Raw genomic sequence first — 18,786 nt, forward strand, 5'->3', positions numbered from 1 at the left:
AGATCGATCGGGCCGCATCGAGCCGCGTCGGGTTGCGTCGAGCCGCGTCGGGTGGCGTCGAGCCGCGTCGGGTCGCGTCGGGTCGCGTCGGGTGGCGTCGAGCCGGCCGGGAATGATTAACGAGCCAATAACCGCGAGACAACGAACGGAAGGAACGTACCACCCCGATCGTCCATCGTCGTTTTCCACGATCGATTATCGACGCCGGGACCGAATGCCGCTGACACCGTGCATTTATCAGCGCGGACGATAGCGAAGTACGATAAGCGTTGCGCGAATCGCGAGAGTAGACGAGAAAGAAAGAAAGAGAGAGCGAGAGAGAGAGAGAGACACGCGAGCAGCAACGCCTGCTCGTTAATCGACGCGACCGAGTAGCAGCGCCGCCGCAGCCTGTCGGTCCGGCTACCGCGTATAATAAAGTAGCTGGTACAGCTGCGGCCATCCAGCAACCCGACTGGATCGTAAAGAGCGCTCTTCCGAGAACATCCTTTGCCGAAGGAGACGGGCCACGGTCGAGCCGACTCACGGACCCCGACAGCAACTTCTACTTTCTTCGGTCTCGCTCGACTGGAGGCTGGCTAACCCGAGGCGGCCCGAGGACCGAGACCCTCGCGCAGGCAACCGGCTACGCTGTCGGTCAAAAATCCGAGCGGGACGAGACGCGCGCGGGTTGCCTGCGCCCAGGCGCAACCGAACTCTGCGCGTAACGACGGGTTACAAATTCTCCGTTCCACGACTACGGTAGAATAAAGGCAACCGGTCCTTCGATATCAGAATCATCGTTTGCTGTTTAATGTCATTTGAAGCAACTTCTTCCGTTACAAAAATTTTCTCCGAGGCACCGTTAACGAGTTATTAACGAAAAACAGTGACCAATAAGAATCGAGTGCGGCTGCCGCGAGGCGGCCCAGCCAGTTCCGCTCATTGGCTCGGTCGCCTCGCGCCAGCTGAGCTCGCCTCTCATTGGTCACTGCATTTCGTTAATAACTCGTTAACGGTGCTCGGAGAAAATTTTCGCACAGGAAATGGTTGCTTCAAATGACCCGAGGAAACCGCCACTTTCGGACTGCGAGGCATTTGTGAGACATCCTGTATATTTAAGTGAAATATAAAATTATATATTGAAATTATGTATTTATGAAATTGTATATTGTGAAGATTATATGTTAAATTTAATTTATATTCTATATATATATTTTTTCATTGATATCGCGATACTGATGTTTTAACCGATGCTCGTAATTACACTGTAATTCGTGCAAGGCAACGCGTACGAATCGGAGCGATCTGCAGTTTAGGGTTAGTCACGGATCGTCGTCTACCCGAGCGGACAAAGACGAGTACGGATATGGGAAGTTCGATCATTTCCTGCCGGTTGGGGCACCGGCTTCGCCGCCGAGACGGATGCGCGGCGGGGCACGGTTCATCGAGAGCCGGTTATCTCGTCGAGCCTAGCGATACTCGAGAGCCGCGCACGACTGTCTAATAATTGATAGTTCAAAGAAGTTCGAGAAACGAGTCGAGCAGGTTGTCGTATTAATAGCGAGCGTAAACGCGGCTGCTAATAATATCCGGTAGGGCAACCGGTATGTGTTACTATCGCGATATCGCCGACAGGGTTGCGCTTCGCGACTTCGACCGGAGGAGAGGACGGCTTCTCGGTGCCGACTGTGTTTGCACAAAAGTAGGGCGCTAACGAGATCCCCGAATGGGATGACTGTGTTCGACGCGACGGCGCACCGTACCGACGCGCCGGTACGCGTCGATTACGGCCACTTTTGCCATCCTTTCTGCGTGTCCGCCACGTCGCCTCTTTGTGTTGCAGGCCTGTCGTCGCCGCGTCTCAGGGATCGTCAAAGAGATCGGCGAAGGTATTAAACGTTGGTCACGCGCTGTTAGCGAACGGTCCGCCGGACAGCGGACAGAGAACGCGAACGCTGAAAGGGCTGTTAATAACGGCCACGGGAAACGGATCTTGAATTATGAAACGTGACCGGCAGAGAGGACCACGCCGTGGATGGGCCGCACCGGTCCCGGAATTCGCTTTCTGTCACCGCAATTATCTTTTAGCGTTGTTCCAAAGGTTCAAGGGTATTCCTACACAGCGGCGAGGTCGTTGAGTTCGTCTCGACAGAAGAGAATAGAATAATAATAGAATAATAATAATAATAATAATAGAATAATAATAATAATAATAGAATAATAATAATAATAATAGAATAATAATAATAATAATAGAATAATTATCCGGTCGGAAATGTTGTACGGTTAGAACCTCGATCATCCGGATTAAAAGCGGAATCGCGTTAACGTTCGTGACGACAGAACACGGTTAGTAAGTAAATTATAGCGCTGGATTACAATAATTTGATCGACAACTACGATCAATGATTTTGCGAAAACGGTTTACATTTCATCACTATTTTTAGAGAACGGAGAATTCTAATATCGAGGGAAACGATGACAATGTTTCATCAAAGCAAATTTCATGCAAGCTCTTTTACGTCTAGTTTGGAGAAAAGAGAACGGGTTACATTTTATTACTATTTTTAGACAACAGAGAATTCTAATATCGAAGGAGACGATGACAATGTATCGTCAAAGCAAATTTCATGCAAGCTCTTTTACATCCAGTTTGGAGAAAAGCGAACGGGAATCGAGTTACGTTCGAAATATTTTGTTGGCCGGTCCTCGGAAACGTCTAAAAAAGGTCGTGGTTTGTTTTGAAATTGGACACCAGCGCGCTCGCCGCTTCTCTCGCTGCACAAACCGGGTGTCGCGGAGTACCGTTTTTGCATCTATTTGCTAAAATGATTCTACGCGCGAACGTTGCAAGAGGTTGCGCCTAAACTCGACGTCCTCTTCTCGGCTGCAAGATCGCTGAGAGAGAAAAAATGAAGAGAGCCGTCGGGCTCGAGTAGAACTGGCGTCGAAAGCAGAGAGACACGACACGAGGAACACGCAGCCTCGTCGTCCCACCACCTTGCGGCCACCTTGCGGCCACCTAGCCGGCACCTCGCGGGCCGGTTTCGGTGTCACAGAACCAGGCCGTACAAATATTTTCTAAGCATTTTCGAGTAACGGGAACGAACGGGTCGTTCGAATCCCGGGGAAACGATTAGTGCGTTTAGACGGTCTCATGGTTGGCGGAGAGTCAGTCTCGGAGAGTTAGTTCCGTTCAAGGGGCAATCGGATCCGGGAAACGTACAAACGTCCATTAAATTCGGACCGAAACGCGACACGTAAACGGCGATTAGGATCGGCCGCAACGTTCGTGCGCAAATCAGATTTTCCGTTAGCGTCGGACGCGTGCGACCAAACGTATATGCTTTGCGTACGGTTCCCCGTGCGCGATGCATTTATTATTGAGTATATTACCGTCCATCGGATAGATCGAGATTTACTTGCACTTTCGCTACGGTTGAATGGAGAAGACGAGGAACAGGTGTTGCGTTAGGAGTTTTTTCACGCAACGGAGAAAGAAAGAATATCGAGGATGTGCACAAAAAAGCAAGCAAAACGAAGAGGGTTATTGTAGCAATTTATACCCTTTGCAATCGAAACCTGGAACATTTTGTGCGTATTAAATGTGTGATAATATAGAAATTATTTTGACAGCGAAGGATTAATAAATAAGAAAACATTTGGCGAATAACGAGGAGGAATTTGGAGGAATTTTATATTCGCTCTAATTGGAAATACTTTGACAATTCTTTGGCAATTCTTTGGCAATTCTTTGACAATTCTTTGGCAATTCTTTGACAATTCTTTGGCAATTCTTTGGGCATTTTTATGCGAAACATTCAGATCCAGAACGCGTCCGGACTGTTTCCGAAGCGGACGCGACATTCGGAGATCGCTTGTAGGAAAACGGAAGCACTATTTTTCGTTGGACCGGTATAAACGTGTCCGACGGGTGCAGGAAATCCTGAAGACAGATACGAGCACGGGTACGACGATTCTGTGCTGAAACTGGGCTAATTGCGAGGACTGGGTCAAAAACCGGGAGCATTATATTTCACGGTACGGCACAGAACGGAACGGAACGGACACTCCACCCGCGGCAATTAGTGGTAAAAACAGCGGTATCTCTGGAACGATCGTGGGAAACGACCTTGAATCGTTCGGCAACGAAAAGGTTTTTGGTTCGTGGAGCCGCGGGATTCGTTGCACGGACAGCGAGTCCCCTTACGGAACGTGAACAGGATGTCGGAACGCGAGCGATCTCTCGCCCGTTATACATGTAATTACACGTGGCCGGCGCTAATTGGCACGCGCGCACCGTTTTCCATTTTTCCGTGAATCACGATCGGGAGAAGGTGCCGGCTGGCCGGCTCCGGATCGCCGTGGATCTCGTCGGTGCCGGTCGCGGCTGGCTGGCAGGCGAGCGAGCAAGGTAATCGTCCGCGATTACCAGGCCCGAGCCGGCCCGCGGGACGAATTAATTAAAGGCGACAGATTGCACGAGCCAATTCCGGCGCGTCGCGTCGAGTGGAGTCGCCTCGAGTCGCGTCGAATGGAGTCGCCTCGAGTCGAGTCGCGTCGGGTTGCGTCGCGTCGAGTCGCGTCGAGTGAAGTCGTGTCGGGTTGCGTCGCGTCGAGTCGAGTCGAGTCGAGTGAAGTCGTGTCGAGTCGAGTCGAGTGAAGTCGTGTCGAGTCGAGTGGAGTCGCGTCGTGTCGAGTCGAGTGGAGTGGAGTCGCGTCGCGTCATGTCACGTCGAGTGGAGTCGCCTCGAGTCGAATCGCGTCGCGTCGTGTCGAATCGCGTCGCGTCGTGTCGAATCGCGTCGCGACGGGGTTTCTGGCCGTTCGTTAATTCGCGATTTAATAAGCAGAAGATCCGCGCGCGAGGGACCGGACCGTCGCGTTTTTCCGTTCAGGCGAGCACGCGAGTCCATTTGAGCGTGAATAACCCGTTCCATGCTCGTAGGAATTACAACCTACCGGGAATTCGACTCACTGAGCAACCCTTTTCCCTTCTCTGTTATGCTCTCTTTTTCTCTGTGGTTGTGGAAGCGGGCACGAACGGTTTCCTGTGGGACGGGGACGGGTCGGGTCGAGACGAGGCAAGGCGACGCGGAGAACCGGGTCACGAGGATGCCGAACGCGCCGAGGAAAGTCAATGAACCGAAACCGTAACGCTTTTAGAGGATCATCTTTTATCGAGGCGCCTATATGGTCGAGCGTTTCTCGGCGCTGGTCGGTATCGGACGAAACGTGCCGCGCCTCGCAATAGGGAAACGAGAGATGGTCGAGCAACTTCTCTACGTGGATACAGAAATATGTAATGCTTCCATACGCAAGGTAACCGACCCCTTCGCCGATTCCGTACGAAACCGCGGTTATATTTTCAAACGAGCGGACCGTTCGCAATTTATAGCTCCTGGAGATTATAACGAAATAATAAAGCGCCGCTTCGCGCTCCAACGAGATCCCGTTCTCTCTCTCTCTCTCTCTCTCTCTCTCTCTCTTTCTCTCGCGTGCGCGGTACTATTCCGCATCCCTGGAGGCTGCTTCGCCGCGGGAACACGAGAACGACACAGCTGTTACGCTTCGCGTTCGCTCGTTGAAGTCCCCGGGATCGAGCGAGAGCCTCGACCGACGTCGTCGGAACGACCAGCGTTCGATAACACTTTCCAACGACACGCGAGGCGCGCGTCTCACGAGCGTCGCGCGCGCGGCAACGAGCAGCGGAAACGAATTCGACTTTCCTCGGCGCGCGTCACGCTCCTCGGAGACGACGCGCGCGTTTCGGCTCGTAAACCCGATCGAACCCGAGCGCTATTACCGAGACGTATCGCGATATGTAAGCGGCACCGTGATCGAAGAATTTCCCGGCGAGTGGAAAACGAGGGTACGCGCGGCCCCTTCTTAGCCGTGGCTCGCTACTTAACGGACGGATCGGTGTCGGGTGCTCGTTAGCCTCTCGTTTCGAACCTAACTTTCCCGGAGCGTTTACGGTAATAATAGCAATAATAATGTTAATAATCCGATCAGGTACACGGGCAGGAAAACCCTTCGTTACGCAACACGTGATAACAAATAAAGAGATTTTATACAGCAGTCTCTCGAGTAAGTCGAAGCAAATGCGGCAAGTAAAGAACGGAAAGAGAGCAACAAAATATCGAAATAAAAGTTGGAATATATGCGCAGCGACGCTGATTAATAAACGATAATGGGATCAGACCGCTGGACCGTAACTGGAATGGTTTCTTTTTCAATTTTGCTATTGCTTGGAATGACAAAAGCAAATAAAAGGCTTTCCTTTCATTTTTTAACTTCTTTCTTTTTTTATCCGATCCTGTAACGGAAATTGAACAAATGCGTTTCGCATTTCGTATCGAATCAGGGTCACTGTACGTGTATATATATATACACACACACACACACACACGCATGTATAAATATATCGGTATATATCGGTGCTATGCCGATATTGGAAAGCCATTATCGCCAACGATTCCGCAGCTCGGTAATTCTTATCGGCATCGCCGCGATCCAACACGCCGGCTCCTCCCTTTTCGGCCCGCGATTCCTCTCGACCTCCAAAACGACGAGAACACCTCTCGATTAGCATACTTAATTTCTTGCGCGTCCCTCCCCTCGGCCAGCACGAACACGCCGACCCTATCAACGCGCCGCGGCCGATCGAATATTTTAACCCGTCGATGATTAATGTTGCAGGATCGAAACTATCTCGGGCAGATCAAAGCTAGCAACGTACCTTTCCAAGCGTGGAGAGTCGTGCCAGCATATCCCATGTCACACTTTTCACAACACTATTAATCCTTTCAGGCATCGATAAACTATTATTATCGTTATTGTTAACTCTCTGCACACGCATGACGACTCTGTGGCGTCGTTATAACTCGTTGAAGTAGTTTTGCAATGAACAAATTTGGTTGTATTTATAAATCGATGGTAAAAAGTGCGTCGCAAGCGTAACCGTCGCGCGAACCTAACCCCTAAAGACAGTAAACCCGCCGCACACGCGTCGACCGATGACGTCTTTGCAGTCTGCGAAACGAAAATATTTGCTCACTACTCGAAGGTTATCCGATACGTAAACATTCGCAGCAACAATAGAAATTTTGTCGGCGACTATGAAATCTAGCGACGCAATTTATACTGCGTACTTTCGATTAAATCACTGCGTATAATATTATTCATTAATAATAATTAATAATATTATATATAATATATATAATATAATATAATATAATATAATATAATATAATATAATATAATATAATATAATATAATATAATATAATATAATATAATATATAATATTATTAATTAATAAATAATAATAACAAAAATAGCTAGTCACAGAAATGAATTTGATACGCATAAAATGCGCTAGGTTATGTAAAATGAAAATACCGTAGATCGGAGAAACTGCTTCGGGTGTAAACGTGAAATGTTTTCGGGTGCAAAGGGTTGAAACGATACATCTTGCTCCTCCTTCATTTTTTGTCAGTGCTTACCGTTCGCGAGAAAAACTTGATGCACACGCAACGCACTATGTTACGAGCTCGACGAGTTCGAGAGAGAGACTCTGCGAACAATTGTAGCACTCGCGAATTCGGCGACACGCACCGGTCGACGATCGCGGTTCGACTGGATCTTGGACCGCGTCGTTCGTGCGACACGATTCATTTTCCAGGTAAGCACACAACCGTACGAGCGCGACCCATTTTCCGTTCAAGGTTCGACGCGGGAACAATGTGGATCCTATCTTTTCCCTTTTTTCTTCGTCGACCCGTTCGCGGCACGTTTCACGGCAACAAAATTGTACCACGGACGACTTTAGTGATGCCGCCGATCGCGCAATGAACAGCTTGATTAGAGAGAGAGAGAGAGAGAGAGAGAGAGAGAGAGAGAGAGAGAGAGAGAGAGAAAGAGAGAGACTGTGTGTGTGATAGAGAAAGAAAGAGAGAGACTATGTGTGTGACAGCAAAGAAAAAGATTATGTGTATGAGTGAGAGAGTAAGTGAGTGAGTGAGAGAGAGAGAGAGAGAGAGAGAAACTATATGTGTGACAAAGAAAGAAAGAGAAAGATTGTGTGTGTGTGTGAGTGAGTGAGAGAGAGAGAGAGAGAGAGTGAGAGAGAGAAAGAGAGAGACCATGTGTGTGACAAAGAAAGAAAGAGAGAGGCTACGTGTGTGACAGAGAAAGAAAGAGAAAAATTGTGTGTGTGAGTGAGAGAGAGAGTGAGAGAGAGAGAGAGAGAGCTCGTTGGTAGCGCTTAGGTGCGTGAGAATGCCAACGGTCCGACCGGGCGGGTTCCGTGAGAAGCCGAGGGCAACCCTTTCGGCTAATATTAATTAAAACACGAGACGCTAATTGGCAGCGCCGGGGATTATCCGGCCGATGAACGGAAACGCAAAATAGTCGTTCAGGAACGACGATTTTATCTCGCGTTTCCGATTCACGATTTCCGCGTATGTACATACGGGGTGTGAAACAAAGAAATGCTACCACTACAACGGATTGAACACACGGCATCGATGTTTCAATGGAAACAATGCGAACAAGCTTGGTCGCAGGAGCGACCACGACCGAATTTTTTCAAGAAGAAAATTCAATTAATTAAAGACATTAAATTAATTGGGAAAAAGTTAAAAATTAATTAACAATTATATCAGGTTCTTTTTACTAAGCGTCGACTATTGGTAGCCGTCCCCGGCATTTCGCGAGCAGTCGAGAAAATGACTATCTTTAGCCATCCGGACGATAACGTGTTAACAACAATCTATTCGCTAATCTCAGCTAATTGCGAATCCCGCGCGAATCGCGATCCTTCTTTTTTTCGTGGTCTCCCTCGGTCGGAGGCGCACCCGGGGGGAACCCTTTCGCGTGCAACGCGTGTATCGATCCGTTCGATCGAACCACCGCCAACACACTCGCCGGAGACATTCCTCGCCGGCTATCTGCCGCTGATCGCGCGACCCGATGCGTTTCCCTCGTTTCCTTAATTAAACCCGCTCGCGCGCGCGGTTGTTTCGTCGCGATTCCAGCGACCTTGAGAGATTCGTTGCGCGGAGGTCGACGTCCATGATCCTAGCCCAGATCTCCGCGATACCGTGAAGCGTTTATTTTTTCGACTTTCACAATTAATTATCACCGGCGATTCTCGTCGGTGCGTTCCTCCTCCGTCGCCCACGCCGCGCAGCGGATCGAACCGAATATGAAACGATGATATCTTTTACGTTGAAGCCGGAGAAGCTGTTCAACTTCGAACATTTGTATCGAAGTTAAAGCAGCCTAGGACGAGTATAGATATTACTGCGGTTTGTCGATGAATATAATAAATAAATCGACAACTCGAGCTAACCTATCAGCCTACGAATAACCTATTATTCTTTAATTTGAATATCTAGTTTTCTCCAAATACTGAATTTCTCTGAAAGCACGAATCTCATTAAAAAGCGTAACGTAAAGAAACTATGCGTAAGCATATATTACCGAGGTTATGCACCTATTATCGAGACTTAAAATACATACCGCGGACGTTCTGATTGCTGCGTGTCAACGTTGACATAACCCATTTTCTTTTAAATGTACACACGCGGCTACAATTTCTACGGATCAAGATATTCTCACATGCAGCACTTTACTAATTAGGTGTGTACGTACTCCAGGATCAAGCGTGTTCGCGCCGGCTCGTCGAGAACTGCATAGTATAGGTTAAGATACGCGGTTCGGTAAAGCGCCACGGTAATGTACGCACATAGTAAAAAAAAACTATGCGCCAAGTACGTATGTACTACGCTAGTAAGTAATATCAAGAGTCGACGAACAATGAATTAGAACTGCGATTGCTGCTACTTGTACGTCATAAATTATCAATATTAAACGTATAAAAAATTATGGGATTCGTCTCTAGAAGATCGCGCGCTGTAAAACGTTAGATTTTATTACTTTTATAAAATAATATACCACGGTATATGGGACGTCCGCGGTAATAGTCACACTTACCCTATGTCGAAATTGAAACGGACTAAATTTCGAAGCAGGACGAGGAAGTTCGCGTAAAAAAAGGTGTCGCGCGAATTGAGGAAACGTGTGGTACGGTGAACTAAGGGAGCAGGAGCGTTGCTGCCCGCCATTGTAACAATGAAACGATGAAACGATTAAACGATGACGGGATGAAACGATGAAACGAGGACTATGCGCATAGGAGCGTAGATATAGGAAAGGAAGAGGAAGGAACTCGCCCTCTCGTGAGCCGGCTCGTGCACGAGCCGTCGCGACCGTGCGGGAGATTAAAACGAAAAACCATCGGTCCTCCTTTTTCCTTTGGTCTCTGTTCCTCCCCGTTCGAAGCGGAGCGGTGCGGCGTGGCGACTGAAAGAGCATCGCACTTGGCCGCGGAGAGATACCGGCTCCCTGCGGAGAATTCAATGGGCGCTCCGACTAAAGCCATTTGCCGAGAAAAAGGGCTGCAGGGGGACAAGAGGGTGTTGGTGAACGGTTCGGCGACGATAGAGAAGCATCGGCCCCCGGCCGCTCCGGAAGGAGTCGGATCGCGTGCGAATCGCGCGCGCTATCCGCTGCGATCCTGGACGTGGAAATAATTCAGGCGTGTCCAGCACACACCTCTCGCGTTTCATGGTCGAATTCCACGGCCGATATCGAATCGTTCCCGATTACCGTTAGGCCGCGTAATGGGCCGCGGGCTCTCTTACAATGGACAAACCGAATATTAACGACCGCGAAGCCGTTAATTCCGCTTACAAAAGCCCGGGCCGGAGTGTTTCGCACGCGCGAGTTCCGCGCCGGCTCGAAATAAATCCGGACAATGGTGAGTTGCTCTCGTTTGATTTACGGGCCGGACGTGGACACCGTTCTATTTGCATTCCGGGCTCGGGTGATCCCGGTGTCCCTTTGAACTTTGCGAGCCCGTCGGCTCTGACCCAGTTCGCGGGGAACCGTTGAAATTAGTTGCGGCAGACGGGAACGAATTATCGATCATTTTCCGAGACGGTGGAATTTCCGCGCGGTAACCACGGGTGCGGGCTACGGTGCAACGGCGGCCAGCCGGAGGCAGAAACGCGGGGGTGAACGGGCATGCATGCGACCGCATGCGCGCCCGCTCCTGTTTCCGTACCGCCGAACGACCGAACGAACGAACGAAGGAACGAACGAGGAAACGGGGAAACCAGGGACAAGGTTTCGCGAGAGAGACGCGAACCGAAAGGAGGTTGCGACCTGTTGCGACTTTCACCGGTGCGCGCGGAACGCGATCGAGAATCTGCCTCGGCGTCGATCGAGCCTCGGCCGCGAGAATTAAAAATGATACCGACCTTGAAGACAACACAGCAGCAGCAGCGTCCCGACGACGAGGCAGACGTGACGTTGCATCCTTGGTTTAGCAAAGGCGTAGGTACTGTTCCGATCCGTATAGTCCGGTATCAACCGCGATGTCGAAGACGAGGACGAAGACGTTGACGTTGACGTTGACGTTGACGTTGACGTCGACGAGGACGGAAACGGGCGAACTGCGTCGACGGGTTTTACGAAGACAACTATCTCGGAGCGCAGTAGGCGGACGTCTGCGAGCGATTATCTTATTGCGTGGACGCTCGTGCCCTCTCGCCACCGGTTGTCAAGGAGGATAAGGCCGAAGGCAGGCGCGCGGGCAAGATGCGGAGATGTCTCGGAGAAAGGAGAAGAGACGGTGTGTTGCTGCGTGGTGTGCCGGTGTGTGGCGCCGTGAGGAAGGAGAGGAGGAAGTGCCCTCTTCGACCTCTATCGTCCTTCGAGGTCCACGAACGACTGAGGCGCACGAAGCGACGTCGGTCCGGCTATAGCCTCCCCTTCCTACTTTCACGTGGCGTGCTCCCGTTTCCAGTGGAGGCGCGGACCGGAGAGCCTCTCCATGGGCCATTTACCATTACCATCGTCGTCGACGACGGCCAGTCAAACGAGGGGGGCTGTCAGGGGTCCCGAGAGCTGGACGAGACGCGGTCGAGCCTGGGGGACGAAGCCTGAAAACGACCACCGGCCGATCGGAGATCGGAGAATCATCGGTTTCTAGGCCAGCTCTTCCTCCTCCACCGGAGAACGCCTCTTACTCTTCCGCTTCGACCTCTTCTTCGGCTTCCTCCTCGACTTCCTCTTCGATTTCCTTCTCATCTTCCACCTTGGCTTCCTCCTCCTCGTCGTCGTCCTCGCGTTATCACCGCCAAACAGGAGACCACCTGTCTCCAACGCCTGGTCCTCCGCGGCGACGTTCCTTGGACTCTACGGAACTCGCGGTACCTGCGAAGCATCGGAAAACTTTAGCTCGACGGAATGGGAAAAGTGGGGAAAAAGGATCGTTTTCCTTTTCGGAGATCGGAGAATCATCGGTTTGTAGGCCAGCTCTTCCTCCTCCACCGGAGAACGCTTCTTACTCTTTCGCTTCGACCTCTTCTTCGGCTTCCTCCGCGACTTCCTTTTCGATTTCCTTCTCATCTTCCACCTTGTCCTCCTCCGCCTTCTCGTTGCCCTCGCGGTATCACCGCGAAACGGGAGACCATCTGTCTCCAACGCCTGGTCCTCCGCGGCGACGTTCCTTGGACTCTACGAAACTCGCGGTACCTGCGAAGCATCGGAAGACTTTAGCTCGACGGAATGGGAAAAGTGGGGAAAAAGGATCGTTTTCCTTTTCAGAGAACGATCCACCCTGATAACCAACCGGCCTCCGCGCGGACCCCGTTCGATGGGAAACTTGATTGAGAAAGTTAGACGATTAATAGTGTAAATGTTCCGGCGGCGAAGGAATGTTCTCGGTCGAGAGGCGAAGACGTCGGGGCTCGGTGTTCGGGTAAGCGCGATCGGCTGGTCGATTTACATTTGAACGGGTGCACTTTCTAATCGAATGATCACGGGGGGAATTTTCTTGTTACCGACAGCGACATTAGTCTCCTTTCCTACTTACGTTCGAACCGGCGCGGCGCGGCGCGAGCCGCGGTTTCACGCGCGCAAACTGCGAACGGAGAAGTCGCGTCGCGTCGCGAACGGCCGTTTCCGAGAAGACTGCGTTTCCTGTGATCGCCGATTAATTAATACAGAAATATCGCGGACAGCACGCGAGCGTGCGTGGCGTACGCGGCCTGCCAGCGAGCGAGAGCCGCGCTAATCGGACACGTGAGCGAAATGATCGCAAGAACTTTCTCAGTGAACGGCGCCCGCGCGCGTCGATTCTAATGGGACCGTTCGATAATTTTATCGTGAATCGATCCATGGTTCAGACAGGTCGCGGAGCCGATCTCTCACCGGCGCTCGTGCCTCTCCTAGATTCGGCGAAATCGCTCTCGGTGCTCCAGTTGCCGGTTTTCCTAATGTCCGCGCGGTCGGGCTCTGAAAAAAAAACCGCGCGGCCTGTTGTTACCCATGAAAGTGTGGCAATGGCCCGAGGCAACAGGTAGCCTAATGTGTGGCGGGGCCTCTCGCCAGCTCGATGCTGCGGTTGCAGGTGCATCCGAACCTTCTCCTGTCTCGGCTGAGATCAGGGGGGATCGTTCACCGGCATCGGCCACCTATCTCCCGGTCCGTAAAATCCACGTACAGGGTGTCCCGTTTGAGATCCGCCGCGCCGTCCAAAACCCTACGAACATCGAGTCCAAGTCATTTCGGGCTCGCCGAAGGGACAAACGCATCGCTGACGACGCTGGTCGCGGTATCGCGAATTCTCGTTCGCGGATTCGAACGTTAACCCACTTACGCGTTTCACATGGTTGCTCGCTCCGTGGTCGAGAGTGCCAAGATTTCCGTGTTCGATTTTCCCGGCATTGTTTTGGTCCGCGAAGCAGGGACCGCAGGGAAGATCCGTCCGCACGGGCGTGCGCCGGTTCGTGTCGGGCGCTCGCGTGTCTGAAACGGAGAGAGAACCGAATGAGGAATCGTTCGGCGTCCGACGTAACACGTTCGACGCGTTTCTGTAAAAACCGTCGATCAGGTATTCCGATCTGCCCCCACCGGGAACAGCCTACCGAGCAACCGGCCGGCCGACCAACCGGGCCAGGTGACCGTCTACGTGTAACGATTCGCATGTTTTTGCATGTGCTTCACGAACGACGGCCTTAAAACAACGAAACGGTCGAGCAACGACCCCGTTCGCCGGGTCGTTCGGACGTCGTTACGAAACGGGCCGGTCCTGCACGCCGCGGCGCGGCGGAGCATGCCGGGTAGGCGCACACCGAGGTGTCCTTGCCGAGGACCTTCGATCGAGTGCGGTGAACAGCCTAAAACCCGCGCCGAGCGTGCGCGCGTGCGACGCTTAAATCGATTTAAATCGGGCTTCCACCGCGAATGATTTATGGGAAACAAAGTGTCCGCGAGCCCACTCGTCCGGGCTTGACGGGCATCATAAATTTTCGCGGTAAGAAATAATAAATGACGAGAGGCGAGGGACCCGGCTCCGGAGCCGCTGGGCCCGCAGCCGCGCGTGCGCGCGTACGCGCGTCCCCGGAACACATACCCTCCGAGCGAATTGAATTTGAATGGATTCATTATACGCGTCTATAAACGCTGCATCTTGCGAGCCTGTCCCGTATTTTTCCGCGCCGGAGAGGCCGGGACGCGATCGTTGCTGCGCGAGCGGCTCGCGAACCGGCTTTCTCGCCTCTATCGCGGCTTTTGTTTGCGATCAGTCGCGATCGACCCCCTTTTCGCTGGTTTTCAATTGCGCCGGAGAGGGAGCGGAAGAGAGAGAAAGAGAGAGGGAGACAAAGAGAGAGAAATAGAGAGAGAGGCTGCGTCGACACGCGAACCGTACCGACACGATTCGTCCGACAGATTAAGTTATTAAGTGGCGCGCGTGTTCGAACAGCCGCGAGCCGCCCTCGCCTTCGCTTCGCTTCTCGCTCGCCTCTCGCTTCGCCTTCGTCTACGCCCCGTAATTGCGTATAAACGCGATCGCGGCTTGTGTCCGATTTAATGGCCGCATTTTCCAGCGTATTTCCTTCGGACATGGTTCCATAAACCTCGGAAGGATCAAAGGAGGCTCGCGCCACCGATACCAGTCTGACAACAGGATAATTTGACGGCGGGAACGCGCCCGGTACTTGCGCTCGCGTTCGCGTTCGCGACGAGGCACCACGAAGGTGATCCACTTTGGTCGACCGCGGACCCGAGAGGAGCACCTGCGATCGGTCCGCCCGACCACGGGCGTCGTAAATTATTGTAACATTATGCCGGACAACCTCTGCACCGTTATGCGCCGATTAATTAATAATCCCACGGCGCGGCGCTGCGCGGAGCGGTTAAGAATCATTAGCCGCGTGAAATCGAGCCGAAACGGGGATTATTAAAGCGCAGAGGCGAGGCGCGATCGTTCGTCCATTCGTCCGTTCGCATTAAAATAAACGCTCGGAAACGCGATGCATCGTTTCGCAGGGAGCCGTGCTGCACAACGCCGCAACAGCACCGATTCCCCTTGAATAGCAGCCGAGTCACGCGACGCTACAGGATACGCTCGCCCGCGGTACCATTTAACTTATCGATGATTTACAATACCCGCGCCGTTAACTAACCAACGAGACGTTGATCGATCGACGGAGAAATATTAATAATCGCGGTGTCGCGCAGCGTTGTCTATCGGAACGGGCGCATCTCGAAGAAGGCCGCGCAACCGCGCCCACTTCCGCCGGATTCTCTCCGCGATTTCGCTCGTATTTCATGCGAGCCGGCCGGATCGAACGGAATCGCAAAAATCGACGCCGAGGCTTGATCACTGAATCGTCGTACGCCGACGGCCGCGTATCGAAACTTACAAAGTTAACGCGTCCCGTCTGTCGCTCGCTGTTTCCATTCGACGATCGTTCAGCGTTCACTGCCAAGTACGACATGTGTTCTACCGTGAATTCTGAAACAATTTAGACCGGACTGTGGTCTACGAACAAAGTTTGATACCCAACGCCGCAGTGTCGTTGGCAGTGAGCGCGCCAAATATGCGCGCCGTGGTGAAAACTGATGCATGTCGGAGACAGAGTAGAAACGGTCGACGATGCTCGGACAAATTGTATCCGAGATTTCCAAGGCTCGCGTACGCCTCGACAGCGGCATCACCAATCCCCCTTCCACCCCTTGAAGTATCCCGCGTGTATCTCGTACGCGGGAGAGTTCCGTTCGACGGGAGAAATGTTTAGGCGGGCCGAAGATGTACGAGCGACGAGCGGAGCATTGAAAGAAACGAGAGGAGTCGTGGGCCGCGCCGGGCTACACCGTGTAGATCCTCGGCGGAGCCGAGAATCGGGATATTCCATGTATTAAATAAACATTTCGCCGCTGTCAAGGCGAAGTATAGCGGTGCGGTATAGTGTCCCGTGTTCGTGACCATACAGGGGAACTCGTAAAGTATGCGACCGGACAAGGCGAATGTGCAACGCGTTTGCAACCGGGACACAGCGAGCCGGCCATGCTCTCCGGCCATTCTCTAAATTACCATCAGGTCCTGTCACCTCTTGGCTCGCGGTAATATTCAGCCTGGTAGCGGACAAGGGCGCTGTTTAACGACCTTTTAAACGTTCGAGCGCCGCCGTCGCGAGGTACACGGTACACCTGTTCGTTAATCCCTGCGAAAGTTAAAAAAAGCCAGTCTGGATCGTCCGGCGAAGAAATACTTTTGGATAGCAACTGTTGGCTGTTACCGATGCCAATGTCGATGCTTGATGACGACGCCGGTGACCATGCTGGTTGCAGCGATGGACCCAGAATCTACCGCTACTGGATAAACACGGTGTTTACACAGGGTTACCGTATTCCAGTAAAAATGATCCGGGACACTGCAAGGAAAGGGAAAAATTCGATCTCGGACATCTAGTAACGCTATGTTTACACGCATTCTCCATATACTTAGACTAATGGGCTCATCCTGGAGATAAAGTGTAAAACGTGTCATCGTTGCGTGACGCAGGAGGCTTCGCCATGTCGTGTCCAGTCGAGTAAAGTAGAGTCGTTTGGCGCATTTTGCGGCTTTTATTTTCCGTAGAACCTGTTGATTCGATTTGCTGCCGGTTACTGAACGGATCAGCAGGCAGACATAATGGGATTGACACCTCCGTCGTAGAACCGGACCGTCGACTCGGCACAACCAACACACGGTTCCACGTTGTTCCTCGTTAACCGGGGTGGGGGGGGGGGCGACGTGTGGCGTACGGTGCAGGCCAGCCATTCGGCAAAGAAGTCACGATCCATTTCTGCCACTTCGATTCCCGCCGTTCTTTGCTCGTTTATTGCCACAAATTAAGGCCTCTGCGCCTCAGGAAACCTACGCGGCGAATAATTACCTAGACATAAACGTTGATTAGACACCGCTTTAGATCGCTTTTCTACTTTCCCGTGAACCGTACACGGTTACTCTTGTTTCTCGTTCGTTCATCCTTACTGTAACGTCGGGGTCAACTCCGACAATAGCCTGACCAAAATTCGTTGATCATCGTTGCACACCGTCCGGATACTTTACGTCGTGTCTCCTGCGATCTAATCGCCGGAAATTATCCAACGGACGCTTTGCGCACGCGAACGATGGCGTCCAAGTTGTTGATCGATTGAAAATTGCCAGTGGCACCTGCAATTAACCGGCCGTCTCGCCCTATCTGAAACGAATATGTTTACGAGAAAGTAATCGGATATGCTGATTAAATAGCCGCGCGATAGCGATTCCTCATTCGCCGAGCAGAGCTGTACAACTTATCAAAAGTTGTTGCGACCAGAGGCGTTTCAGATGCGACGCCGCCACGAGCTGGAACAGGTTGCATAATTGGTGCCCGATACGAGATCGCTACATTTTACAACGAATCGGTTAATAGCCGAGCTAAGGAGACCGCTCTATTTATAGGCGGACGCAATTTATGACACGACTGTAATTGAATGCATGCGATGTCTTCGATACCTTGTTTAGGCGCTAACGAGGTTAGCGGATGTCCAACCGGGCAGCACGAACCGAAACGCAAGCTATGCTACCTTCCGCTGGCTATCGAAGAGCGCCGCGGAGGGCCGACGAACCGATTCGAACTTTTAACGGCCTACCAGCGATCCTAGCGCAGACCTAACCAAGACCGGGTAACGAGCGATCCGCGTAACATTTAAATTCAGCGATTAACGTGCCCCCACCCGCGAACGGAAAGTACCAGATTCGAAATCCAATGAAACGTAACGGAATTTAACCTATTCCGCTGAAAACTGTCGCCAGGTACAGTGGGGTAGACTGCTGACCACTACCCGACAGACTACTTCTTCTAGCTGGAACTCGGTCGCATTCGACATGCGAAGGTAACGATCACAATGTCGAGGACACGACGTCCGTGCACCGGCAGTGATCCCTTCCGTGGACCGTTAACACAGCCTCCTTTAGCAGCTATGGCCGGCAAAACAAGACTCGTCCATTATTTATCGGCGACCAATTTACGACCGCGTTCCCGGTGCATAGGCTCCTCCTGGTGCGCCGTGAATTTCGCTCTCGCACTCTCTTTTCCTTCGCGATTCGCGCGATCCGCGCTCTAACGGTTCACAGGTAGGTAATTCATGATTTATGGTCGTTACCTTTCATCCAATTCGAAGTCGACGAACACGGACCCGTCTTTTCCGCCCGAATAAAGGCACTTGAGATCGTCGAACGATTTCAACGATTTTTTCCGTTTTCTTTACCGATTGTTTCGCGTTACCGTACGAGGCAAGGTAGGCGCAACTTATCGACGAAGCTCGCCGCGCCGCTTTACCGACGCGCGACAACGACGATGCCCTTCGCAATCGATCCGCAGTCCGACCATGGAATGTAATCGGCCCGCGAAGT

The 18,786-nt window shown here is 51.8% G+C and overlaps 1 protein-coding gene across 5 annotated transcripts in view; it reads right to left on the reverse strand.

Annotated features, from left to right (window-relative positions):
• The window catches only part of LOC117220825 (serine protease inhibitor dipetalogastin), a 33,320-nt gene extending 21,071 nt beyond the window's left edge, over positions 1-12,249 (reverse strand). The window contains exon 1 of one of the 5 annotated variants that reach the window (XM_076518352.1): positions 11,312-12,249. In XM_076518352.1, coding sequence (XP_076374467.1) covers positions 11,312-11,369 — 58 coding nt within the window. In that variant the 5' untranslated portion in view covers positions 11,370-12,249. The other 4 variants (XM_076518353.1, XM_033471181.2, XM_076518354.1 and 1 more) reach the window with 4 other exon arrangements.
• Between the last annotated feature and the right edge of the window lie 6,537 nt (positions 12,250-18,786).

Source organism: Megalopta genalis, chromosome 2 (genome assembly GCF_051020955.1).
Source record: "Megalopta genalis isolate 19385.01 chromosome 2, iyMegGena1_principal, whole genome shotgun sequence".
In the NCBI taxonomy this organism is placed as follows: Eukaryota; Metazoa; Arthropoda; class Insecta; order Hymenoptera; family Halictidae; genus Megalopta; species Megalopta genalis.